We start from the raw sequence: 27846 nt of genomic DNA, 5'->3' as shown, positions 1-27846 counted from the left end.
ATGGAAAATTTATTAACGGTCCATTTTAAGCGCTTGGCATGCCCATAACTTTGATTTCGGCAAGAGACTTTCAAGCACTCTGTCCATTCAGTTGCTACCTCTACCAACAGGTGCCATGGAAAATACAGGTGAACTCAGACATGCATGGCTTATACAGATTTTATTCTTTTTATTTATATAAATGTGCTGGCAGGAAGATAAACACTGGTCTCTGATGAAGATCAAGGGGGGGGGGGCAAGTCCATGTTCTGAAGAGGCAGCCAAATACTGGCATGTAGCATCTCTCAGAACACTTTAATGGACTGTGCATGTGTGTTTCCCAGACACATTCCCATGAATCTAAGGGCAACAGCTTGGATTCTCATGAGAGCCAAGGATTCTCCAGGCAGAGAATATACTTCGCAATAGAGAATACACTTCACAATGTATTTGGGCCTTTTGGTTGTGATGGACTAAGAACATGCGAGCTGATATCTGCATGTCATTTGCATGCTTGATACATGCATGGCCCACGTAATCTGCGTTATGCCGTGAACTGATTCCCTAATGAAAACACCAGCCGTATTGCGCGATCGTAATATCTGCAGAGAGTTTGCATGTGAACAGAGAGGTTTCCATGTGCATCATTACTAGGACAGCTCTGGGAATGCGTTTAGGCAGCTGCCCCGATCATGGAACAACAGAAGAATTCCACTTGATTATTTTCGCGCTCCTCACTTGTGCACAACACATCCTGGAGCGTTAAAAGACTTCCCCGTCACACAAATTTTGCAGCATCCCTTGAGAAAATGTGCACTTCGTTCAGGGGTGCCCCCCCCCCAGCTCTCATTTGACCCCCCTTTTCCAATAACACAATCACAATTGGGCGGCTCCTTCGTGGCTGATTTAGGAAGGAGAAGGAAGCAGTTCCTGGGCACCCAACAGGACTGAAAAATACGAAATGCAACTGCATAACCAAATGATTTTTCAGACAAATGTCTGCTGCCCTGTAACTACAGCAGTGACATCAACGGCACTGAAATGCTAACGCACCTTTTGCTGAAAGATTGGCAGAAGTCCTGGCATCTTGGGATGCCATGCAGGTGTACAGTCCTTGATCTTCTGCTTTGAAGCCATGGATGATGAGTGCCTGTTTTTTGCCTTCTGAGATGATTTCATATCTGCCTCCCGGATGGACCGGCTCTTTTCCCTTAAACCAAACCACGTCTTCAGCTTCGCTGGATAATTCACACTCCAACCGTGTCTTCTCCCCTTCCACAGCAGACTTGTCCACCAAAGGCTCCGTGACTGCAATAGAATCTGGAAATGGAGATATCGAGCCCAATGAATGCTTTGCATCTACTTTTATTTATTTATTATATTTATATCCAACCTTTCTTCCTTTGTGAATCTCAAGGTGGCTGCATGCAGTCCGCGGGGTGGAATGTCGCCTCTCCAAGCTCAGGTTGGCCCCAGACCTGCTTAGCTTTACCTGATGTGCCTCCAGACCATAATCCTGACTTTCATTCAGACCATAATTCTGTTTTACACCTCAGTGAGCAAAGCAACAAGGAAGCGAGCCAACCAACAAAAACGATGATGATGATACTTTAGTTCATTTCTATACCCCCTCATAGCCAAAGCTCTCTGGGTGGTTTGCAACAGTGCATAAAACAGTCCAAGAAAATTCAATGAAAACACCATAAAATCTTATCAAAAGATTCTGTCAAAAATTAAAAACAACTGTAAAAGTACCGTGAAGAATGTTAAGTAAAAAGAAGCAGTGGGGATGGGTAATTCTCTCAGGCTCCTGGATAACCAAGTATATCTTTAAAGGCGTCAGCACAAAGGACCATCTTCACCCGGCACCAAAAAGTTGAGGACATTGTGGCACCTTCTCTCACCCCATGTGAAGGCGGCAGGCAGGCCGGAGGAGCACAGGGCCAGTCAAGAGCGCACGGTCACCTCCTCCGATGCCTCGCTGCCACCGGGCAGCATCTCTTGACTGGGGCAAAAGTCTCGCTTTTCCCAGTGGTCAAGGTGGTCTTAGTACTTTGCCTGATCTTTGGCTGTTGGGCGGTGGAGCAACAGCTGAAAACAGGGCAGGAGCTGGCAGCCGGGGCGGGTTGGTAGCAAGCAGACGATATATAGTGGGCAGCGCTGCCGTGCGCTCTGTGGCTTTGTGAGAGAGAAGAACGGGCTTGGCAGTGGACCTCGACCAGCGAGAATATGGCCCCCGAACCCACTACCTGCACCACCCCAAGCCTGCCCGGAAAGACCACCGCTGGGAGCTCAGGGCTCCCATGGAAGAGGCGGCACCATGTGACGCACACGGGCCTCAGCGGTCCATGAACCGACACACAACCAGAGTGGAACAAACAGAAGCCGCAACAGTGTCGTTGCCAGTTTTCTTTGGTCGCGCCATCCTGGCACGTCGTCAGACGAGAGAGCAGGAACAGTGTGAAACGCTTTCTCCAATGTTACTGTTATCCCAGCTGTCTGAAAAGTAGGATCTGCCAAAGTTCCAAATATTTCTTCATGATAGAGATGAACTTAATTGCACACCTTGAAAAGGGCGGCGGCCTCGTACCACAATAAACTTCACTGGTGTGATTGCAAAATGAGGATGTTGAATGTCTTTAGGACTTGAGTTTCAACATGTCTCACGCTAGCCATGATCCCAAACAAGAAAACTACATTCTTCATTACATGCAAGCCATCTGTTTTCACAGCGGTTGGCCACAATATCATTACACCACACTGTGCTGCTCTCATGTAACCTAACCATACTTCTAAATAAAATAAAATCATACTTAAAAACCAGTAATATTCTGCTAAATATAATTCTAACTTAGGGTGTGAACAAGGCAGACCAGAGTCTCATTGGTGCATTTAGTATCTATGTGGGAGAGTATCATCTCTGTAATAAGGAATTGTGTAAAACAGTTCTCATTGTCCAGCAGAAAGCACATTTCTCTTTAGCCTGGGCAAGCAACAAGTTTGTGCAACACCAGTTCAGCAAAGGATTTCTTTTGTGTGCATTTTTGCATTGGTTGGATTGATTTCAGCAACCCAAACATTTTCTTCTTGAGACTGTGCTAAAGAGACTCAAAAAAAGGACATAGACTTTACACTTTATGTTGTGAGCCGCCCCGAGGCTTCGGCGAATGGGGCGGCATAGAAATGTTTTAATAAATAAATACAATAAATAAATAAATATATTTGCCGGAACTGGAGCTATCCTTCTGAAAACAGATGCAATGCTTGATCCCTTGGATATGTTTCCAGTGTGGCCTCCAGGCAGATATCCCACCGGCCAAGCATTAAGATCATTGTATACAGCAGCATCTATCACGCACATCACACGCAGGCTGATGGGATAAACATCTCTTTCATCTAAAACCCGGGGGAACTTCTCAAGCAATGAAAGAGTGCCCTGGTAGGCCAGCAGCTACAACATATTCCTCCAGTAAAGTTGGAGAAGGCTAAATCAGAAGTAGCACCATTACAGCCTTGGGCTGCTCAGACCTACCTAGGACCGATAACTTGGCAGACGCAATGGCGTCTCTCGCAGCAAACGTCACCTCTCCGGCGTGATGGAGCTGCGCTTTCTTCAGTACAAGCTTGAAGTGGTTGCCATCGGCCTCGATTCTCCAGTTTTCATCAGCTTGGATGTCCACATCATTCATGTACCAAGCCACCTCATGGACCGGGACAGCTTCACTTAAAATGCAGCTGAAGACAGCTTGGTCCCCGGCCGTGACAGTGACGTCACTTAACGGCTGCAAGAACTCCAGACGCCACCCTGAAATTATACAAGACGTGATGCTTTTGAATTCTGCGACTCCTTTTGAATAGCTTCAAGCTGGCAGGACCCTTAAAAGGGTGTAAGGGCTCCAAATCATTTAGTTTGGGAGATTTCTTTGACATTATTAAAAGCCCAATTTTTTGGCAACATATTTAAAGGAAGGCTGGACTGATACACAAATTCTCAGACCATGTGTCTGGAAACGCCAAATCTCTGTCCACAGAATAAATTACATAAACTGGGAAAACACTCTTAATTCCATCCTTTTGCATGTCTGTGCAACACATTTCTGAGTTATGACATTATGACAGTAAGGTTAGAAGATCTTGGAAGCTAAGCAGGGTCAGGCCCAGGCAGAAGTGGGATGGGTGACCTGAGTATATGATTCTATGATTATTGCTGTCAACTGCCTAGAGAGCTTTGGCTATGGGCAGTATAAAAATGTAATAATAATAATAATAATAATAATAATAATAATAATAATAATGTGGAAAGGGTCCATGGCATAGCTTCTTCCCACATTAAGGTTGCCCCTGTTTTCCAGAGGAGGAACACCAGAATGAAGAGGTCACTTTCAGAAGACCCTTCCGAAAGGATGGGACACAGTTGCACTCATAAGGTGAGTTCCTAGAGGCGATTACTAGATTGGTTCCATGACCCACTCTATGCATGCTCAGATATTCATTCTGGGTGCTTTGTGGTTTTGGCCAATAAAGAATGCTTTGCAAGGAAAAATGTCAGTGGCTTTTGAATGCACAGAGGAGGAATCCTGGCTCACCACACCTAAGAAATATCTGGATCTGGCAACTTCCGGAAAAAGGACAAAAGACTGAAGGGAGCAATTATCTGCTTCCTGGACCAGGAGGGGCTGCTGCATGCTGGCATTACCTCTCACAGTCAGAAATGCAGAGGTCACCACGTCGCTGGCCTGGAAGGTGACTCTGCAGCTGTCTTGGGCAGTGAGGTTCTTTAGGAGAAGCAGATGGCGGAGTCCGTTCTCAAAATAAACCATCTCGATATTTTCCGAGGTTTTGGCAGGCACGTCATCGACCAGCCAATTGTAGTTATAGCACTCCGGCTTGGAGAGGTAGCACTCGAACAGCGCTTCACCCCCTTCCATTGCCTCCACATTCTCCAAGCCCTGGACAATGGTGTTCTTGGCTGTTAAAAAAAAGGAAGGAAAAGGTATTAATCACCGAATTTAACACAATTGGGTAGGGCTAGCCTGGAAAGATCCTAAATAGATTGCAAAGATCAGCTGAATGTGCTTTTAGGATTTTTCTTCCAATTCCATTGACCCAGTAAACTTTCTTTAAAGCTTAGCTGTAATACTGCTTAACATTTGCTCTGAGATGCTGCTGCATTTTGCTTGGTTATCGCCAGATGGCTACTTAAGCATTTGTTTCCTGAAGGCCGCCAAAACGCAGAGTTTAAAGTAGTGGACTCAGAGTCAACTCTCATGGCAACTGCTCCTTATCTCAGCCCAGGGCAGGCCGGGCTGCACCATCAGAACTCTGGACAATCTACTTGTCAAGAGCAAGGGGCTAACAAAGGGCCGAAGAAGGAAGCCAATTATAATAAATATTACACAACCATTGTATTGTGATGCTCTCAGAACAATTCCATCCCTGCTCCTAACCTCAACAAAATGAAAACTGACAGCAAAGTCTGTTCTAGGCCCAATAAGATTTCTTAAGCATGGCTGGGGGTGCTGGGAATTGCATTCTAACTCATCTGGAGGGCAACACGTTGCAGATGGCTCTGTGAGCAGGCAAAACCACTCCCCCTGGGTCACCATGAATGTTACGTGCAATTGTAGGCATGTCTCTTGTCATTATGGACACTTGGTTTTTACTGATTTTATTTAAAAACATATGGGCAAGCATTGCACAATTCAGGGCAGCAAATAGTTGACCATTAAATAGAATGTTGCTAACCGAGCACAAAATCCAAATCTCATCTTAATTCCATTCACTTATAGCAAGCCATTAAGAACTGGCCAGAATAATATTATACTAGACAATATTGTTCAATGCCTGGACTCTAGACGATCACATAACCGTTGCTGAACAAGAATGCTCCAGCTTTCAGCTTCTGTTCTGAGCCAAGACATTACACCAGATCTTTCATATTTTCAAAAGAAAACTTTATTCTTATATTAAGCATTTCAGAACAGTGAAAAATAAAAGCCAGTTTGGGATTACAAAAAAGCATATATTTGCAGAATTAGGAGCTAGGGTCACACCTTAAAACTTTCACAGACACCTTTTTCAGCCTCCTTGCAACAGGTTAGAACCTGACGGGTTTGCTCGTGTCTTTGCACTCCCATCCTCAAAGGTAAGAACAAACGGCCGACTGCAAAAGGCAGCGGCCCTCTATGGTCCGGAACAGTTGACCGCGTCTCCGTTCTGGCTCCAGCTGGTACAGCGGGAAGCTGCTGCAGGCCACAGAAAACAAGGCCTTTTGCTGCGCCCGGCAGTCGCCGCAGCGAGCGCTCCCTTTATTCTCATGCCAGTCTTCTTTCCACCATGGGGACCTCACCTTGAACTTCAAGCATGGCCACCACTTTCGTGCCTCCGGCTTCGCAAGCATAGATGCCGGTATCGCTCGGAAGAGCAGGCTGGATTCTCAGCTTGGCCACGTTCCAGTCCTGCTCAATCACAATGCGTCGGCCATCCGCGTGGACCTCCTGGTCATTCTTCGTCCACGTGGCCTGCACGGGCCGAGAGTACTGGCAGATCAACTCTGCAGTGCCGTCTTCATCGATGGTAACGTCCTGCATGGGGCCGACCACCTCGACGGTGGGATCTGTCAACCAACACGTCGGGAGGGACATGCATTAGTGCCGCCTTTGGGGATTAAAACTCTCGGGGTGAGTGAGACGCGGGGAAGCTGGCCGGAAGCGCTCGTTTAGTCTGCTTGGTGTGGAGGCTGCTTGCCTCGGTGCCATTGTTACAGAAGCGGGTGTGTTAGCATCGCACGTCTCCAGTGGGTTATGGATCTATACATGTTTGTGCATTTGCAGACGCTGGACCGACATCCGGGGCTTGCCTGCCTGGTACCTCTTCCCCGTGCTAAGAGCTTTATGCTCAACCACCCCACATGCACCCAGAGTTGGGTGTCGTATGGGAACGGGAGCCATGCAATGGGATTGCCCAGAAGTGCCACAGCACTGGGGCAGTTGGGATCAGAAGGGGCTGTGGCTACCCTGCTTGTTCCTTAGCTACTCTTCCTACATTGCTAGAACTGTGTCCAAAACCGGGGGAATCCAAGCTGCAAATCAGTGGGAATCCCAGTGGGATTGTTCCTCACAAGACCCTATTCTTTCATGGTATACATGAAGCTACGGAACCAAAACTAAGGGGACAAGGCCCTGAGTTCCAAAGAAGAGCCCTTGCATCACGAGACATGGCCCACTGCATCCCTTTTGCACCTATAAGCCAAATACAGCCAAACAGAAGGAAAGCGATCTTGGCCAGCCTGCCATGCGCAGAGAAGGTAAGCAGGTGTGAAGCGGAAATGCGAACAGCACAGCTCTAAACCCTCTGAGGAAAAGTTGGGGGAAGAGTCTGTTACAGCTGGTGATATGAGCATTTTATTTTCCTGGTGCATGAAGCCAGGTGCCAACATCCTGAGCTCCTTTCATTGCTATCCTTTCAAACCATCAAGGGGACATTCCTCCCACTCTGGAATAGCCATGAAGGAAACGGTCACGGCTGAATGAGAACTTTGGCTTATGCGCTTGACGTCCCGCACAGGGTTGCATCAGTGCCTTAACACAACAAAAGGTGTCACTTGATCGCTTTCAGGATCTCAGTTTTTCTTTGGAGATAATTGCAGCATAGCCAGCTATGCACCAGTCTGTTTGGCTAACCGAATTAACAAATTCTAACAGAACTCACAAATTCTAACAGAATTCAGATCCATGACCTGCCCTTTGTGACCTTTATAACAGCCCAATCCTTTTAGATAATTGTCCTGGCCTGGTTTGGGGAAAATGGAAGGAAAACTCCATTTATAAGACAGGATTTGCATATCCCCACCGAGGAATCTTTGCCTCAGCAATCACTGTTGTGCCCATCCTAGTTACTTGGATGGGTCTATTACAAGGACATCTCCAGTTTAGTATTTATGTCATGGAGACTCAATCCCAGTTTAAACTGGATCCACGGTGCTGGCAGGAACGACACCCTTGCTCCTCTCTTTCTATGGCAGTCCTCCAGCTCCCCAACGAGGCCACACAGAGGCCTGGTTCACACGATCCCTGTATCCTACCATGGCTCACTGAAGCCACAATGAAACATCACACCCGTGGGTGCCATGTTTCCCACTCAGACTCAAGTAGGGGCTTGTCATGACAGACAGACAGCACTGAAACCCCTCAAATAATCCTTGCCTTGTTGTGGGGTAAGCCAAAGGTTGTTTAACCTTCACACAACCTCTAATGCCAGGGTTCAGATCTCACGGCAAAGCATGGCTGTCTGCTGGTTTGCGTGTCACAAACCAGCGTGGCTTAAACAAGCTATGATGGGCTGCAGTGACCATGTGAACAGGCCCAAAGAGTCAGGGTGAGCTGTGGGGGGAGAGGGGCAAATTCCCCCACATCCGGCAGAGGTCCTTTCCCCTCATGGGAGGGATCCAACTCGGTCTAAGCACCTCTGGAAATATGCCACCCTGCCTGGCTGCTTCCTAGTGCGTTTGCTCGCGCAACCAGCATGGGGTTTAAATGTGTTGCACTGATACGGATAAGCAAGCCATGCTTCTCTGCTGCCTCGCGGAAGATGACCGGAATAGCCCTCAGCGCCCCTTGCACACGCACACCGCAGCGGTTGTGACTGTGAGCTGGCATTAGCACCGAATGGAGGAGCCCGACGCTAAGTCTCCAGGTGCCGAATCGTGCCGAGCTGGCCGTCCCCTGGTTAACGCAGTCGTGACTCTGCAGGATGTGGTTAAGTGCCCCACGAAGCCAGAAGCATGGTTGGTGGGTGAACTGCTGGGTTTGCGTTCCAAGCCCAAATACCTTTGATCAACAATTTAGCGGAGGAAATGAGGGGGCCGGCTCTGAAGGTCACAACTCCTGAATCGTTATGCCCCAGGTCCTTTAGGGTCAAAGTGTGGACTTTCCCATCCTGGACAGAGATTTCGTTCATGGGGCTGTTCTGAAGCGGGGATCCATCCAGCCACCACTGCACAGTTTGCATGCTGGGGCATGAAAGCTCGCAGGTAAAAGTGGCACATTCGCCCGCAAAGACGTCCGTGTTCTTTAAACCAGAAACTATCTGGACTTCCTCTTCTGTGTAACAGAGCAAGAGAATTCATACCAAGGGAGAAGAAAGGTGTAAAGAGGCGCTTGCACACTGCCACGGTCTGGCAAAACTGACAACTTCTGCCAATTACGCAACAGACAGGAAAGATCAGCGATTGCTGTGCAGAGGGGCTCCTTATCCATCACAGCTTTTATCTGGGCTTTATAGGAACTCTCCACAGTGCTCTATGATGGTGAACCTACTCCGGAGCTGTAGTTCCCATAGAGCTCAGGATAAAAGCCAGAACGAATAAGGAACCCCACCAGGTCCTCACCCTTCCCTGGCAATGGATTTCATTGGGGATTTACAAGCTAGTACAAGTTATTGAAGAACGTGAGATGGGAATATGCTCAGGGCCATCAAGTTACAGGGGCTTTTCATGGGGAAGGTTTATGGGTTGACTTCTCCCTGCCAGCAGGGCAATGCTGACATTGTGTGAGAGTCACACGGCATCCTAAAACCTTTGGTTCGCGTGTTAACCGACAAAATACCCATGACCCCACACCAGAGTTGCAAAAGGAAATCCAACCTGCTGGAACGCCACCTGGTTTAAAAAAGAGAAAAGCATGTCAAGCACCCCTCTTCAGAGCCGCACAGCAGCGCAGCTGTGGAACTGCAGTGATCGGTCAGGAGGAAGAAATCAAGGTGCAGTCACCTGTCGCATCAGCGAAAGGACAGGTTTGCACAGCGCCCACTGACTCTACAAGGACCCCAGAGGCAGCCGATCTGCCGCAAAATTAATGTGATTCCTCTCCCCACCCCAAAAGCATGGAGTCAATTGCGTGACTTTGGTTTTGCATCTTCAAACAATTAGTGCTTTTCATCACAAAGGGGGGGAAAAAAGGGCCCCAGATATGCAAAGGGGTCAGTAGCAGCACTCTTCGTATTTGGAGGTTGCATTTGATCAGCGTGGCTCAGAACTAGGATACGCCGAATCTTCCTCTGAAAGGCTGAAACCCCAGTACTTTACCGCCCTGCCATTGCACATGCTGTAACCTGTTTGGGGGACACCGCGGTGGGCCGTGCCTTAGACCCCCAACTGGCTGATGCGTAGGAGATAAGGAAACAGCTGTTTTGGACCCGAAAAACATGAGTTTCCGTGCTTTGGAGAAGGCTGCTCCCTGCCACCAGTGGTTCACACATCGCCTTCCAATGTTGTGTTTCTTCCCGTGGGAGGAAAGGGGGCCCTGTAGCTTCTTCACGGGCGGAAAGGCAGCTGGTGGCAGGAGATTTTGAGAGCACAAGAGCGAGTGTGGTGCCGTGGTTCTGGGGCTCAGGTGGTTCGGGTTCTAGTCCCAGTTCAGCCATGGAGCTCACTGGGGGACTGTGGGCCAGTTGCAGATGCTCAGCCCGACCTAGGGCATAGGAGCAATCGGGCATTCTGAGCAGTTGGCTGCCTTGAAGGCTTGGTTTTACTGGGAAGGAGGGGCAGAAGTAATCCCCACCCCCTGCCCAATGAGCCTTCCAGCCCCTTAGGATCTGAGGCGGAGGCCCTTCTCCAGGAACCCTCCTAGAAGGAAAGCAGGAAGGCGGTTACCCGGAGAAGGGCCTTCTCTGGGGTGGCACCCTGATTATGGAATTCGCTCCCCAGAAAGGCTTGCCTGGCCAACACTTTATTCCTTTCAGTGCCAGGCAAAACCCTTTTTATTTCCCCATTATTTTAATGTTTGATAGGCTTTAATGTGGATTGTATTCTATTGGAAGCAGTGGATGCTGTGCTCTTTTTTATCTGCAATGCTTTTATTGTAAAACTGTCCCAAGACACTAGTAGTTGGGACAGGAGATAAAAGCTTGAATGAATGAATGAATGAATGAATGAATGAATGAATGAATGATCTAGAATCAACTCTCAAGCTGGTTGTGTAGCACTGATGAACAGATTCTACAGTTCTAACACAGCTTTCCTTTCTTATCGAACTCTGTAAAAAGCTTTCAATTGTAAAATAAAGCCAGCTTTTCTGTGTGTGGCTTTGCATAGTAAAAGTGAGTTGATTACTTGCAGAAGTGAATTTCCATGCTTAAATCCAGAGGTGGAGAGAGAAGCTGCATTGACAACACGGGGACATAATTCACATGAGGTCCTAATCAGGCTTCCCAAGGTGCCCCAGAAACATAGAAACTGAGCAACTCAGAAGGGGTCTCTCGGGCCATCTAGTCTGACCCCTGGCTCCAGCTGGCTCTGCTCACGACATGCCCACCATGTGCATGTCCAGCCTATCCTTGACCATCCTCACCGACGGGGCCTCAACCACCTCCCGTGGAAGCCCATTCCACACCCTCAGGGTCCTGACTGTCAGGAAGCACTTCCCGGCATCCAAATCGAACCTTGGCTCCCTGAGCTTGGCTCCGTTGGAGGGCGTCCTGCCTTCCTCTGTAGGGGAGAACAAGTCTCTGCCCATCTCCATGTAACATCCCCTCACATGCCTGTATGTCACCAACAGATCCCCTCTGAGCCTCCTCTCCTCCAGGCTGAAGAGACCCAGTTCCCTCAGTCTCGCCTCATACGGCTTTCCCTGCAATCCGCCCACCATCCTTGTGGCCCTTCGCTGCACTGACTCCAAACTGGCTATATCCTTCCTGTGACGAGGGGTCCAGAAATGAACACAAAGGCCTCGCGCATTTCCCCATGTCTCCAGGTGCTTCCCACACCAAAAACATTTGTTGGTTTTCCAGCATCACCCCCCCCCCCCCCCCCCACACACACACACTGAAAGGTTACAAAGCGCCTCACAAGTCCAAGTTACTGGCAGGAAGAGTTTTAAGTTAAATTAAGCTGCTATTCGGGTTGCTTCAGTGCCGGCCCTTTGGCACATGGTCCCACCTCTTTTGCTTTTAACCTCCTCTGAACCCTGGAATGTGTCCCTCGCCCCTCAAAGCATGCCTGAGCATGAATTCAGCTCTTGGCTGCAAGTGGTTCACAGCATCCCGAGCCAGTGCAGGATGAGGCCGCCATGTGCCAGCCAGACAGCCATCCAGCACCTGCTCGAATCCTTCCAGTGAAGAAGGCTTCACCGTCTCCTCCAAGGCCTCCTGTCAAAGGACTAGGACATTTCTCCTAGTTGGCCAAGCGTAATGAGAAAGGAGAGATCTAAAGACACACCACAGTTGCGTCATGCATGGTGAAACTGCTTCACGGAATGTAAAGTGCTCGTGTCTTGGTGCCTTTCCTTCGGAGGCCTGCGATGCCATATGACACATGTCTCAGGGGTCACAAAAGCCAGCCCCAGAGCACAGGGAACTTACCTTGCACGTAAACGGAGCCGGTGGACAGCTCGTCTCCCGTGCTGCACGTGTAGGGGCCACAATCCTCGGGCTCCAGGTCGTGAATGACCAGCTCCACGACGGTGCCTTGCCGCCGCATCTCATACTTGGCGCTGGGCTGGAGCACCAGGCCTCCCTTCCGCCACTCGACGGCCGCGTCGCGTCTGGAGAGCTCGCAGCGCAGGACGGCCCTTCCCCCTGCTTCTGACTCGACGTTCTGGAGCTTTTCTTTAAAGAGGGCTGGCAGAACTGCAGGGAAAAGGGGATTGAAGGAATTGCTGCTGGCTCTCGTGCAGTACCAGCGCCCTCTGGCAGGGCGCGTGCCAGCCCCTCCTGGTGGAATGGGCAAGAATTTCACTCTGGTTTAGTTCTGAGAATTGACCAAAAAATCGCAACTTTCTCTATAACGGGGACAGAAGGAACTTGGAATGCAAAGTGTGAAAATGGGAGGAACAGAAACGGGCACTTTTATCCAGCAAGATCTAGGTGGCGGAGCGCTTCACTCTTACACAGTCGGCTTTGCATTCCTGTACATTCAACCCTATTAGTGCAGAGAAGAAGGAAAAGAACGGGAGGAACACACAGGGGGTGGGTGGATTCCATAAAGGAAGCCACTGTCTTGAACCTACAAGAGTCGCGGGGTCAGGGAGAAGACTTTAGGGAGGGCTTGCATTTGAAGAGCACGTGACAACACAAAACAGCCACCTTCTTTTTTCTGACAGGCTCCACATATTTAACAGCCGGCAGGCACTCACGGTCTTCCCCAGGCCTGGAATAGCTTCTCCTATTGAATTTGGCCAGAGCAAGTAGATGAGGATTGCATTTATTTGATAAGAATTTATCAGATCTGCAAAGCTCTTCACATTAAGGAGCAGAGGAAAGAATCTGAGAATTTTAAAATAGAATCCAACACAGGAGGAAGGAACCTGACCAATTGGCCCATGTCTATTCAGAGGAGAGTCTCTCCCAGTGGAAAAATAGGGTATATACTTAGCTTAGTGTTGTAAGCCGCCCCGAGGCTTCGGCGAATGGGGCGGCAGAAAAATGTTTTAATAAATAAAAGATAAATAAAATATACGGTACCCACTAGTGGATGTGGCTGCAGGAAGCTTGGCACTACTCAGCAGCTACAGAGTTAAGATTTCATACCCCAAACCGAGACGCCTTTAAGACTGGAAGCAGCTACGCCATGGATTTCTGGCAGTGCTATCACATTTTCATCAGGATGTGGAAAAATTCTATCCAGTGTTTCAGTGCTATGGAAAAGGAAGCTGTCAATGACAGTTGTGCAGCCCAGGCTCAGAGAAGGGGTCTGCCTGGGTGCTCCAGTGTGGCTTTCCCTCCGATACAAGATAAATAACAACAGTGATGATACAAGACAAGGAAGCACCGCAGCACTGAGGAATCCCCCGAGAACAAACCAGTGGACGGGTGCGGAACTGGCCCAAGTAGCTCTTACCTTTGACCTTCACTGTGGCAGTGGTCTGATGATCCTGTGACTCACACGTGTACTGCCCATCATCCCCAGCTTCCAAATCATAAATGAGGAGCTCAGCAAAGTTCCCTTCCTGACGAAGGTCGTACTTGTCACTGGGCCGAAGCACCACATTCCCCTTCTTCCAGACCACCGGAGCCATGGGCTTGGAGAGCTCGCAGCGCAAGGACACCGTGTTTCCCTCCTCCGCCTCCTTGCTTTGGAGGCCACGCTTGAAAAGCACGGGGAGAGCTGGAAAGACAACCGCACGGTAGAGAGAAAGCGTTTCCACTGGCTGGACGGGAATGGTGGTGTGGCAGGATTTGCTGAGCTGCGAGAAAGATGCTGCCCCCGCATGGTTACACGCCCCATGTCACCAGACTCCTTCTCAAGCAGCATGTGCTTTTCTTGCCCCAGTGATTAGAATCATAGAACAGTAGAGCTGGACGGGGCCTACAGGGCCACTGAGCCCAACCTCCTGCTCAGAGCAGGACTCCAGGTTCAAGCCTCCCTGCCAGATGGCTGCCCAGCTGCCTCTTGAAGGCCTCCAGTGTGGGGGAGCCCACCACCTCTCTAGCTCATGGGTCCTTTTGCTCTAATAATCTTCCCGATCTCCAGCCAGGATCTGGCTCCCTGTAACTTGAGCCCATCCACAGAACTGGGCACAGTCTGCGCAAACCCCAGACGGGCTGCTGCTAGAAAACAGAAGCTCTCTAGAGATGATTGCACTCGACATGCTGACTGCTGGCTCCAGGTCTCGAAGGACATTGGTCAGTGTGCCCTCATGGAGCCTCACCCCTGGGTAGACAGGCCTTCTCTCTGCCCTGGTCAGCAGCTGCACCACTTCGCCGCCTCCTCCTCCTCCTCCTCCTCATCGTCGTTACCACTTGCTTATTCGGATAGCAGTGATGAAGGGCACAGCTCGGCGGCAGCATCTGCTGATCTTCCTTCTCACCGCCTCCATCGGCTAGGAGGCGCATGGATCAGTGCGTGTACTGGTGAAGAGGAGCGACTCAGGGTGTTTTGGTCAATGGTTCCCGCTGGGCCATGGGCCCATGGAAGATGCCCGACCGTGCCTACCCTGGGTGCTTACACCAGCTGGACTCTGCCCTGCTTGGCTTGCAGAGCCATCCAAGGTTCAGCAAGCACCCCTCTGAGCATGCTCACTTGGGCTCCTCTGCTGGTTGCAAAGGATTCTGAGCAGCTGATGTTCTGCTACAGAATCAGGGGGGTTTCTAGGAATCCTGAGCAAGAGAAAGACATTCTGTGAGTCATTTGCAACCCACAAAGCAACCGACTAATGGCTCCACCACTGTCCACCATGTCGGACTCCCTTTTTGCTACTCCGATGGGCATTTGTTTCATTCACCAGCCCAGTCAAATGCCCATGAGACCTCTTGTCTTGTGCCTAAACCAAGAATTCCCAATGGCTCTTGTTTCTTCCATGTTCTGGAATTTAAAATTAGAAGTTGTCCAGGACAACAGTCCAAAATAGAGCAGTCTGAAAGTGTTCCTAAACTGCAGTGCTCGTGGGGTGTGGGGAGGGGAGCTGTTCTATTTTCTAACCCTAACGTGATGGGAAGCAGGGGCTCCTCCACAGGTGAAGCATCTAAAAACTAAACTCCAGGAGAATATTTGATTAAAGCAACATTTCCTATGAAATTGGAGATTACTCTTCAGATGAAATATATGAGGAAGTTCAAGGGAAATCAAAAGCAGTTTGATCATCAACTTCTTTGGGAAATGTGTGTGTTGCACATTCTGCCTGAAAGAAGCCTGAAAAAGGAACCTTCCTTGCTCACAAGTATACACACATCATGCTCATGCCCAAATGGAATATGTTTCCACCAGTGAAGAACCTGCAAGTGGCTTCTACCTTTTCCTTCCTGGGGGTCTGAAGGAAGCAGAATCTGAAACCATCCGCATCATCTTGCATGGTCCAGATGGAAACCAGCCAACCTTCCTCCTCCATATCAGCTCAAAAGGCTTCCCGGCTACATCTTCCATTCAGCCTTCCCTCCCCCTTGCCCAGCAAAGAGAAGCGGGACTCCCGGAAACTTGCCCATTTTTGCGATCTTTGAGCTGGCCTAATAGAGTCATTGCACTGTGTGGATGTTGTGGGTTTGCTCACACAGGCCAAGACGGCTGCCTTTGTCCTGAAGTATAACCTGTGGCCGTAAGCTTTTTCAAGAGTGCTCTCCCGGGTTAAGGGGATCCGCCATTGTTTCTTCACTTCTCCCTACAATCCTACGGGTAAGAGAAACCTTGCACTTTAGACGGTGACACCAACGCTTTCCAAGACGAGGCCTCACCTGTAACCTTGAGTCTGGCTGTGGTCTTCCTCTCCGCCGTACTGCAGCTGTATTCCCCAGAGTCCTCAACAGCAACGCCACGGATGACCAAAGTGTGTACCGTTCCTTCAGCCTTGATTTCAAACTTCTGGCTGGGCTGGATTTTGGATGCCCCCTTCTTCCACTCCACCTGGGCACTAGGTTTGGAGAGGCCACAGCAGAGCATGGCTGTGCCGTTCTCCTCTACTTCCAAATTCTCCAGTTGCTTTATGAAGATCGCGGGTGCAGCTGCACAGACAGGAACAGAAACCTTTACTGGACTGCGTGATATTTAGTGAGCCCTAAATTTTTCATAAGACTTGGTAGTGAGAAAAATGAATGTACAGTTGCAGTGTTCCCCCGTTGCCCACATTTAAGGTATGTTGAAAGGTTTCGGGACTCTCCAGGGTCCAGATAAAACATATAAAGTCGGCGCCAGGCGAACCTCTCTGGGGAGCACATTCCACATTCGGGGGCCACCGCAGAGAAGGCCCTCCTCCGGGTGTTCACTCTCCTAACCTCCTCCAAGGAGGGTTCCCAGTTAGTATTATTGAGTAACTGTTGAGGTGACAGAATTTTACTAGGGGAGAATGTAACCCCTATGAAATATTGGTACAACCCAAAGGGGTGGGACTAAGAAAGAGTGGGCCTGTAAGAAATTTGAATTAGAAAGAGCAGGAAAGGTGAAGAGGCAGGAGCTGCTGTTGCCACGAAGGTTTCGGTATAATTCCTACATGTTTGTGTCAGTGGGGGGGGGGGGGGGTGAATCCACATCATGAATTCATGTATATGCAATTAAATTGGCATTTTATTCCAGGACTTTGAAGATTCTGCACATGCAGCTGACTCTTCTGCGTTTAGGCAGTTTGGATTCTTTTGTCTGAGTTGGATTCAAAAGGACTCCTGGACTTCGTGGCTCTACAGCCAGTTTTCTTTGGTGTTGGTGCTGTTGCCAGGGACTTGGGTGCATGGGTTGCAGTATTTTGCTATTATAATTGTTCGTGTTGTTTTGTCACAAAAGTGTTGACAAGAAGTGGTTCATTTTGTATGCTGGGGTGTGTTGCAATGTTCACTGGGAAAGAAATAGCCCCACAGAATCTGCCATTTGCAAGGCTCCTGGTTCAAAAATAATTTTAAAAATCTCAGAAAACATCGGGAGGGGCAGCCAGCCTGGAGGGCACTAATGCAGTGTTGCTGGACCCTCTGGTCCTCTTGGAGATGCCAAAGCAAATTTGACACAAAAGATGCCCACATTTGCACTTGCAATAAAGTCGATGACTTAAACAGATTTAACGTTTCATTTTGTTCTGGACATGGGTTCTTCTAAGTGAAATATTAGGATTTTGCAGAACTCAGAATATTTTGAGAAAGGCTGCATTAGATCCAGTAGGTGACTTGCCTGGAGAACAAGTCTAATGGATGGGATTCACTTAGCTGGACCTTGTGGGTAAAAGAAGACGTGGATTGGCATCTCCAGATGGAAAGATTCCTTCCTCCAGAACTCGCTAACTTACACTGCACAGTCAGCTGAGCTTCTGAAGAATTCTGCCCCACTCGGAAACTGACACAGCCAGAATCTTCGAGGGACACCTTTCGGAGGGTGAGAATGTGACGTTTTCCTCGGACCTCAATCTCATTCATTTCATTGGACTGGAGAGGCACGCCGGCCAAGCTCCACTGCACATCCTTAGCTTTCTCGGAAGAGACCTGGCACTGGAACATGGCATCCTCATTTTCATACAGAGTGATATCTTTCAGAGTTTCCACTATGGTGATGGGTGGTTCTAAAATAGAAAGCAGAACAGACCCAAATTGCCACAATTTTTGCCTAAAGAGCACTGGAATTTCCAGAGAAGTGAAACATACGTTGTCAAAATTCCCCCAAAGTTTTTCTTACATACATAGTTCATTTCTTCATTTTATTCTACTTTTAAAATCGCATTTACAAAACTTATAAACTGTTCTTTATCTAGAAAAGGTTCCTGAGAACTGAACAGGAAAGTAGGTGGGGAATCAAAATACAATAATTAAAGTATTTAACTGAAGTAAATCAGTGCACAGTTATTCAGGAAAAACTGCTTAAATGAAAATTGTTTGTGCAGATGTGGGAAATAAAGCAACGCCAAGGCCTGCTGGATAACAACAGGCAGGAAATTCTACAGAGAGGCAGCCATGAGAATAAAGGACCCTGCTCCAAGCAAACTCACTACAGCCTTCGGGCCCATGAAGAGCCATCAGAGATACCACCTCCAGTTCAGTGACTGGGCAGGCCAATGAAGGAGAAGCTACTTTCTGGAAGACCTGAAGTCAGCGTGCTTAAAGCTTTATGCATCCAAAGCAACGCTTTGAAATTGACCCAGTAACAAAGGTGTTCTACCCTGGAAAGGGGCAGCGGCCGGCTGCAGCTGAGCCACGAAACATTTTTACCCCACCCGGTTCTCACCAGAATACCAGAGTGATGCTAGTTCACAGCTAGAAACCTGGTTCTGCCCCCGGCAGCTAGCCATGGCCTTTCCAAAAGCCCCACCTTTCACCAGCAGAGCAGCCACTGTCCGATGGTCGGCTGTGCTGCAGCTGTACTCCCCCGCGTCCGCAGGGCTCAGCTGGCAAATAGTCAGCTCCGCCACAGTGCCGGCTTGCTTCATCCTGTATTTGTCACTGGGCTGGAGGAGAAGATCCCCCTTCTTCCACTGCACAGGTGCGCCATGTTTGGAGACCTCACAGCGCAGGGTGGCTGACCCACCGTCTTCTGCCTCTTGGTTCTCCAGGAGCCTAATGAAAAGTACTGGCAAAGCTAAGGGGAGAGAAAGGGAGAGAGCAATCAGAGACAGAGATGCGCAGGGCTTCCTTGCTATTGCACAGATGAGGTCTTAACCTGGATATTTTAAAGAGTTGGGCTGCTTAGTCTAGGAGTGTTTGGCAGGTAGCAAAGGACTGTTGCTTTCTGCAGGTTCCACCCTTAACAGTGGCCTAGAAATATATCCTTTAGATCTAGAAAGACTGAAAGAACGAGGACTCTGTGTGGACGCATGCAAGGGGAGAAGGAGGCTGGAAGATGTCCATTTGTGGTGCTCCGTCCGTGAAATGAAAGCGCTGATGCTTCAAAGAAAGCAGAATCGGAAGAGAGGAAGAGCCTTCCTTCCGCCCAGGCACAAGGCCGCTGGCATAACCCTGCCGCCAAAGCACACGAGGGGAAGAACCCATTTCTGGAGAGCGATATATGGATTTTGTTAAATCCGTTCCACCTGCGATTGCACATGATCAGACATCTTTCATCCCATCCTCTGCTCTTTGACGAAACAGGATTGCTTAGTAGGGATGTGTGAAAATTTTGTTCCATTGCACATTTCTGCAAAGCCTCATTTGTGCAGGGGTGCCTTGGCAATAAGACAGATTTGCACACATGCCAATATGTGAAAATGACCCCTTGCAAAGTCTGCAAGCCTGAGAGTCCCACGTAACTCAGAAAAAAGCCAGTTTGCTGATGACACACGTCTGAGAAATCCCCAGGCTGGAGTCACCAAACTCCAAATTCATTTGAACCTGCTCTTGACTTCTCTAAAATCCCTACTCCTAGATATTCACCATCCTTGAAGGAGAAATGTCCAGTTTCACTGAGTTGTAAGAGCACAGGAGAAATGAAGAATAATGACACGACAGCCTGAAGTAAGTGCTCAAGAACAATTAGGGGTGGTTCCCACTGGATGAATCCCAGTTCCAAAATTTCCAGCCCAGCATCTACTTATTTCAAAGCGTATGGATGAATTCTCAATGTTATGTAGAAGTAGTCGTAGCCATAATAGTAATAATTACTGAGTTTGGATGCTTTTAGTTTATGGTTCAGATTTTAAACATGGCCTCCGCTTACGACATTTAGGACATTTATGGCATTGCAGCATCTTTAGACTCTATTTCTGCTTCAGTAGCGAATGGCAAAAATATATCCAAATTCTGACAAAAGTTGAACTGAAGTCAATGTCACCGTTCATCCTGGGTTTGGATGCATCATACATTTCCCTTTCGGAAGGCAGACGATCTCATTATGAATAAGGCTTTTTCACATTATTTGCCCTCTCCATCCCAGCATCAAATAAGAATGCACAAAGAAGGTAAAGATGAGTCTTACTAAAAGTCTTTCAAGAATCACTTCCTGAACCTGTTAATTTAGAGGACTGAATGTCAGACTTTAGAAACCTGGGTTCAGCCCAGCAAGCCTTGCCAGAAGGAGCAACTAGGGTGATTCGGTTCTCATGCGACCGATATTCGTGGAGCGTGAGCAACGGCGGCTTGTTTCCCTTGGTGTAACAGTCCAGACTGGCCCAATATTTTGAAAGAGCCCTGTGCCAGGCCTGAACTACAAGAAGCCGGGCCCGGGTCTGTAGCACCCTAAAATGCTGGCTTTGCTCGGCTTCAGGTGAACTCTAGTTGTCCTGTTAATATAATCAGCCAATACTGTCTTAGCTTTCATTTCCCCTGGCCGTGACTACATGGCCTTCTCTGTAAGGGAGGTTCCTTCGATACGACAGAGGGACAAAGGACTCACACAGCTGTGCTTCCATCCTTGCACACAACAATCTCCTCCTTGTGCTTTGAAGTAGAACTCTGTGTGTAAATGTCTCCTTGCAGATAAACCATGCAGCTGCCTTGTCATTTCTTGGGGATCACCAAGAACCTCATGCCCACAGGTGGGGCGCCAGACCAACCCCAAATGCAAAAAGCATAGAAGTGCCACCCAACCAGTGACGGCAGGTAAGTGTCCCTGATTTCAGGCAGAGAAGCCGGCCCGCACGCCTCACCTTTGACCAGCAGTGCTGCTGTAGTCTGCTGGTCACCTGAGTCACAGGTGTAGTCCCCACAGTCCTCAGGTTGTGCGTTGCGGATAAGAAGCTGCACGGAGCGGCCCTTCTGCCTCATCTCGTATTTGTCGCCCGGCTGGAGTTTGCTCGACCCTTTACTCCACTTCACTGGGACGTCAGGTTTGGAGAGCTCCGCTTGGAGGGTGACCGTCGTTCCTTCCTCGGCCTCCTGGCTCTCAAGAGGGACTTCAAACACTGCTGGAAGGGCTGAGCACCGCGTGGGGAAAATGAAAGGGAGCGTGAGCCAATGACCCACGGGATCCAGGCTTCCCTAACGCACGCGGTTCTCAACTGCGGCGGACAAAGAGCAGCTGGGCAAGCAGGCAACTAATTGCTCAACTCACCGAGTGGAATGAATGTGGGATCTGAAAACAAGTTGACCTGACCAAGGAAGCAGCACTGGGGTGAAAGGGGAACCCATCTGACTAGTCTGCCCCTTCGCTTGCTCTGCGTTCCAGGGGGTCCTGGGGGATGGCGCCTGGACGGCTCACCCTTTCCTAACCGTCCTCATCCATGGAGCAGCTGCCAGTGGATATATGGCCCCTACAAGTGCATGGGAGCCCTCCTTGAAGGCAGTTAGGTGTCGTGCCTTACGGCTCGACAGGGGCGTTGGCATGCGAGAGAGGGCCAGAAGCTCACAGTGAGGGTCGGGGTTGGAACAAGGGGAGTTATACTTGGTGCCCAGGGCCCAAACGACCCCCCTGCAGCCCGACTCGGAGGCTTCCTCGCGAGTAGGCTCCCCACATCCTTGTTGCAGCAGGGTGCAGCTTCCCTTTCTGTAGACTCCGAGGTGTTTGAACAAGTTGTCCCCCCGCCTCCAGACTCTGGAGCTGCTGGGCTGAGTCCCGGAGAACAGGAAGACGTAACAGGAAGCTTACAGAACACCTGACTTCGGAGGAGATTATGGAGGCTAGACCAATTGGAATGGCCGGAGAGAAGTTTCTCCCACTCACGAACAGAGAGGCGTGAGAGGAGGTTAGCGTCCACATGACTTTCTCCCTCTTAGTTCAGCAAGGAGGGGGCAACTGAGCTGCGAGGAGCTCGTTGCCGGAGCGTATCTGTTGCATCGTTAATTTTTTAGTTAATAGCAATAAAAGTCCTTAGTTTTATAGACGACTGCTGTGTGGGTTAATTGGAGACGTGAGGTACGGCCTCACGACATTAGGAGAGGATATACTCGGAGAAGGGCCTTCTCTGCGGTGGCGCCCCGGCTATGGCATGCGCTCCCCAGAGAGGTCCGCCTGGCACCAACGTTACACACTTTTCAGCACCAGGTCAAGACCTTTTTATTTTCCCATAATTCAATGTTCAAATATTTTAACTATGTCTTATGCTCAGTCATGGAGTATTATGGGTTTATATGTATTTATTGGGTGTTTGATTTGTAAGCCATCCAGAGACGCGCAACGTAATTGGACGGGATAAAAATACCCAGACAGACAGGTAAGGCGCACTTTAGCACAGGTGTTTGGCGGTGGCAAGAGCCCCTGCATTGCGACATAACAGGAGCCCCCGCCCCCCTGCAATCTCGCAGAAACATGCAGTGGAATTGGTGCAGCGTTGCTATGGTCGAGGAAAAGCATCACCTGGCCTACTGATGCTAGAGGACTCTGGGCCATCAGAGCCCCTGTGAGGCTGTGCAGTCTGGTCCTGCCCTGGGAGGGTAAAAGTCTTCACCAGGCTCGCCATCCCTCCCACGTCACGGCACCTGCTTCCACAGCCCGCTCGCCAGCGACCAGCAGGCCAAGGAAGTATATTACAGGCAGAGCTGGCTTAAGAAATACACCCTCCTCTCCCATCATCTGAAACTCAGCTGCAGTCGTTGATGGACTGGCATCCAACACAAGACTGGCGGGCAAAGGGTCAGCGGATCAGGCGTGAGTGGCCCGTGTGGTTCCGTCCTCCACCGACAGCCGGGAGCCATAACCGCTGCCACCCTGCAGCCCTTATTGCGTGAGGTGATGGCTGCATGTCGTAGCAATCCATTCCCTCTGAGCTTTAAAGACTGCCAAGTTAGGTTTTGAAGGTCAGGCCAGAATCCGGCCCTCTTGAGCCCTCCAGACTTCTTTCCCGGCCAGAAAGCCAGCAGAGCAGCGATCAAGTCCTCAAATGCTCGGGAACGCTGGGAGATTCTTTGCGCAAGGTGCACAGCACATGTAATTCCTCATGTGAGACATACAATGCATGCAATGCTTCATGCGAAAGAAGCTAACTCTTTCTACCAGGTGTGCAGTGTGGCATCGTCTGTGCAAAGTGCCCAGAAGCAGAATATCACTTGGACTTGCTTCCAGCCAGAAACCCTTGTGAATGTTCGGTGTGAGGCAGACTTAGGGCAGAGAGAAAGCAGGCCAGAGTCCAGGGAGCCAAACCGAGGGAAGCTGATGGATGGATTCCCGCCCCCAGCCAGTTTCCTCCTACCTCCCCATGGCCGAGTCCAGGGGCCTTGATTCTGGAGAGTTCATACTGCAGAAGAGCAGTTAGTACAAGGGCCAATCTGGGCCCTTTAGCTGACAAAGACAATTCAGAAGAACCGCAAGATCAAGACCGTGTGTTTAGCAAGTTCCTACCTGCAACAGACACAGTTGCTGTGCTCTTCTGGTTTCCAATGTCGCAGGTATACCTGCCAGAGTCCTCTGGCTTTAGATTATAAATCTTCAAGGTGTGCACTGTTCCTTCTTGCTCGATCTCGTACTTGGAGCTTGGAGAGATCACTTGGGTGCCCTTCTTCCATGTTGCCGAGACGCTGGGCTGGGAGACTTCGCATTTCAGGGTAACTGTGCTATCTTCCTGCAGGTCTTTGTTCGTTAGTTCCTCTTTAAATGTGGGAAGTGGAGCTGAAAAAGCAAATGTGAAGGGTTACGAAACAGAGGAGAAGCGGGAGCGGCTGCTGAGCAGGGTCGTGAGAAGGGAGACTCCGTGAGGGATCTGGGCCTCCACGGGGGCCTTGCCCAAGGGCCCCGAAACATGGCCCTACCGCCCCTCCTGCCTCTTGTTACCTTTCACTTTGAGCTGTGCCGTGGAGGCATACGGTCCAACGCGGAAGGTGATGGTACCAGAATCCTGCTGGGTGACCTTCTTCAGCCTCAGCGTGTGGATCCGGCCCTTCTCGACAGAGATCTCATTCATCTCGTTGCTCTGGAGGAGGGCGTCCTGCAGCTTCCACTCCACGTCCCGTGCATTGTCATGGGAGACCTTGCACTCAAAGACCACGTCCTCCTCCTCGAACGCCTCGGCATCCTTCAGCCCCCGGAGGATGGTGACGTCCAGTGCTGCAAGGGCCACCGTAACCGTAAGTGAAAGGCAGAAGCAACGTCCAGTTAAACTGCGGAATTTGCTGCCATGGGAAGTGGCGCTGGCCACCAGTTTGGGTGGCTTTAAAGAGGGGTTGGCCAGATCCACGGAGGCGGCGGCCACTGGTGGCTACTAGCCTTGCTGGCTAGGGGCCACCTCCTTGAGCATGCCCCTTGCGGAGGGGCTGGGCAGGCAGAGGTCTTGCGCCCGCCCTGCTGGGGGGATCCCGCGGGCAGCTGGTCGGCCACCGTGTGTGCGGAGCGCTGGACCGTGGCCTGATCCAGCAGGGCTTTTCATTTGTTCTTAGGTTCTTACATCCTCAGGATTAGACTAGCAAATTCTGGCTAAACCGTCCTTTGAGCCAGACGGACCCTTCCTCCATCCAGCACAGCATGGGTCACACGAACTGGCAGCCCGGCTCACCAGAGTCTCAGGCAGGATTCCTCCCAGCCCTGCGTGAGATGCCAGAATCGAACCCGGGACCTTCCACGTGCAAAGGAGCAGCCCTGCGCCCGAGCTCTGCCCCCCCGCCCCGCCTCACCCTTCACCGCGAGCGTTGCGGACGTCGTTTGATCTCCGGTGACGCAGCTGTACTCTCCACTGTCCTTGGGCTCCAGGTGGTGCACGAGCAGCTCTCGGCTGGCCGCCTCCTGCCTCATTTCATATTTGGCCCCAGCGCGCAGTGGCACGCCATCTTTCCTCCACTCCACCGGCGCCTTTGCGACCGTGACCTTGCAACAGAACCGGGCTGTTCCGCCCTCCTCTGCTTTCTCGTTCTTTAGCTGCTGCTGGAATTCTGGCTTGAGGGCTGTGAAGTCAACAAGAGGCAACCATTGGCTACCATGTTTGTACCTAGGAAGAGGGACCTATGGACCAGCCTGGGAAGGTGAAACCCAGAAGCCTTCATGCTGTGGAACGCATTTCTCTTGGATCGGCCCTGAGAGGCAAAGAATCGGTCGCACGGATATGGAAACAAATATCAAGGAGTTAGGACATTATCTGCTTTACTGCAACACAAGGAACTGCTGCTATTAACTATACAGCGAGGAAGAAGAGGTGAATTCTAATTCTTTCATGTCCGGAATGAAAATCTGGTTTGCATTTTCCTTTACTGCAGACACCTTTGCCAGAATACCTTGCTGTCCTTAAACTATGCAAGTCTAGACTGAAAAAGTCCTACTTTTTTATTTAAACCTGCATTGGATTGCACACTAAGAGAGCTATTTTCAGTTCACTGCCTTCAAAAGAGCAGCAAGAGGAAACCTTTAAAAAGGTATTTTTAAGGGTCGAGAAAATAAACCCATAGCATTTGCTACTGTGCATTGAAAGTCCTCACTGGGATCAGGGGCTATATTTTCTCGATAATACTAAGAGAACCTCTGGTTTATGAATGGGTCCACCAGCTGTTCTGCCCTTGCATATCATGGAGCTGTGGAAGAACACGCAGCCTGTTCAGGTCTAAGCTCCAAAATTACCACCTTGGGTTCCCTTTGGCACAGAACTACAGTTGCCCACCAGATGCTAAAAAGTTGCCTTCAGGAAGAGAATCACTTTGTGAAAGGCAAAGTGATTCTCTTCCTGAAGGCAATAGAAATATACGACAAAGTCATTTCAGTTTTCAAATCACCTAGTCATGCCCCGCTCATGAATGGCAACCCTTTAAAAAAAAGTTTGCACGTTTCTGAACTTGGGAGCACATTTGAAAAACACATACAGATATGCACACTTTCCCAGTCCAAAATTCAGTCCTTTCTTCTTCCAAAAAGGAAGGTCAAAGATGAAGCTTGAGCCTAACCAAGCTTCAAGGTTAAACGTGGAGAATTTCATCAACCTTGAATGTCCCCTATTTGAACATTGAAGCATTCTCTAGCATCTATTTCTTTCTTAACAGATACGCATTTTCACACTTTGACCAAGGGGGAAAGTGCACAATTTTCCTATTCAAACTGCAAATTTAGCCTTTCAAATGAACTGAAAACAGGTTGGGAGAAAGAAAGGAGTGGCATTTGAAGAGTTTCAGCAAGTTTGAACCGCCTTGTCTCTCCTTAAGTGAGCTGTCGGGACACCAGGCGACACTGCTCCCCCTCGTGGGTGGGGGCCTTTGCCTCTCCTGCCTTAGGGACGCCCCCCCCCCCACACACACACACACACACGGGCCTCCCCCCCATTTTTGCTTAGTTCTGCAATGCACCTGCCGATGTTCACCAATTTGGTCCAAATGGCAGCACTGGGGAAGAGATGCTAAACCTTGCTTTACGTGAGCTATTTTTCAAAACAACCTTTGGCCCACCCCAACCTTTTCTCCCTGCTTCTTTCTGCAAGCAGAGGAAGGAGAATAACGGAGAGAACTCTAAAGGCAAAATGGCAAGTCATGGAAAAGGTGCTTTGATGCATGTTTACACACCACTCTCAATCAACTGCAAAACTACCAAGTGCTACATTTTTCATTTCTGACCCACTAAGAATACCCAACCATCTGGCTTCATTAGGTGATCCCATGGACTGGTTGTTCTGGGGGCATGAGAAGAAGGAAATCTTCTCTACATCCACTTTTCTAAGCGATGAATCATTTTATGCACATGGGGTCTCTCTGACTTGCCTTTTTAAAAGCAAAACTTCCCCAACATTTATTTTTCCCTCTAAGAGAGAGTGTTTTTCCCACAAATATTTCTGCAGTCCTCGAAGAATGTCTAGGACTATGTTTGTTCCTGTTTTTGGGAATCCAAAATTTTGTCTCAGTTCCTATTTGCTAAATTAACAACCTCCCAAAGGTAAATTTTGGTGAAATCGATTTGACATTCTCCCAACATTTGTGGGAGAGAGATGCTAACCCCTCAAGGCACTCTCTAAATACTCTCTAAATAAATGCTGAGGAACACAGGGATGGACAGGAAATCTGATGAAACATCTGGTGAAGAAATGTAGTTAAGAAGGTGGAAATTATACATAATAAGCACGACATATTGGAATTATAAGCCACAAAACTGCTTTAGCAGAGATGGAAAAAATATGAAATTATATACCTTTTGGGCATAGATCAAACACTACCATGTTTGAATTGAACTGTGTCAGTAAAAGTTTCACATTGCCATGTTTAAAACATTGCAATTCTTAATAATGGATAAGACTTCAGCATTCATTCTGTAAAAATACCCCAATGGATTTGGTATTCTGAAAATAAAGCCTGTTAAAGTATTTTTAAAATATAAATTATATTACTGTTGTTGTTGAATATATTGCAGTTATACTTATCTCTTACCTTTTCCCAGAGAAGGGGAATCTAGGTGGCTAGAAATGGCCAGAAACTGGTCTTATATTATGAATTAATTCAATTACACAGACCTAGTTCACCCATTTTCATCATTTGATAGCTGTGGCATTCAACTGAAGACATACATGTCTAAATGTAGACCATCCCAGGAGGAAACTCCACAGCACTAAACGTTCGCCCAAGTTCACTTCATTGGGGACACCTTCAGCCACTTGTCATCAAGTGGAATCCAAGAAGTGCAATCAAATCAGGCATCAAAGATCGGCCTTA

At 49.2% G+C, this 27846-nt stretch overlaps 1 protein-coding gene across 1 annotated transcript in view; it reads right to left on the bottom strand.

The window, feature by feature from the left end:
* Positions 1 to 27846, bottom strand: part of LOC123020800 (obscurin-like) — a 192030-nt gene that overhangs the window by 79670 nt on the left and 84514 nt on the right. The window contains exons 46-59 of the mRNA XM_044424979.1: positions 24847 to 25113; positions 24011 to 24283; positions 23582 to 23848; positions 20955 to 21221; positions 18686 to 18952; positions 17673 to 17942; positions 16141 to 16407; positions 13814 to 14080; positions 12337 to 12603; positions 8808 to 9080; positions 6329 to 6595; positions 4676 to 4948; positions 3512 to 3784; positions 1033 to 1299 (exon numbers count right to left, since the gene is read on the bottom strand). Of these exons, the coding sequence (XP_044280914.1) occupies positions 1033 to 1299; positions 3512 to 3784; positions 4676 to 4948; positions 6329 to 6595; positions 8808 to 9080; positions 12337 to 12603; positions 13814 to 14080; positions 16141 to 16407; positions 17673 to 17942; positions 18686 to 18952; positions 20955 to 21221; positions 23582 to 23848; positions 24011 to 24283; positions 24847 to 25113 (3765 nt within the window). The remainder of the gene's footprint in view (positions 1 to 1032; positions 1300 to 3511; positions 3785 to 4675; positions 4949 to 6328; positions 6596 to 8807; positions 9081 to 12336; positions 12604 to 13813; positions 14081 to 16140; positions 16408 to 17672; positions 17943 to 18685; positions 18953 to 20954; positions 21222 to 23581; positions 23849 to 24010; positions 24284 to 24846; positions 25114 to 27846) is intronic.

This window comes from Varanus komodoensis, unplaced genomic scaffold (genome assembly GCF_004798865.1).
Source record: "Varanus komodoensis strain SLA01 unplaced genomic scaffold, ASM479886v1 scaffold15, whole genome shotgun sequence".
In the NCBI taxonomy this organism is placed as follows: Eukaryota; Metazoa; Chordata; class Lepidosauria; order Squamata; family Varanidae; genus Varanus; species Varanus komodoensis.
This window is presented reverse-complemented; position numbering and strand designations above follow the sequence as displayed.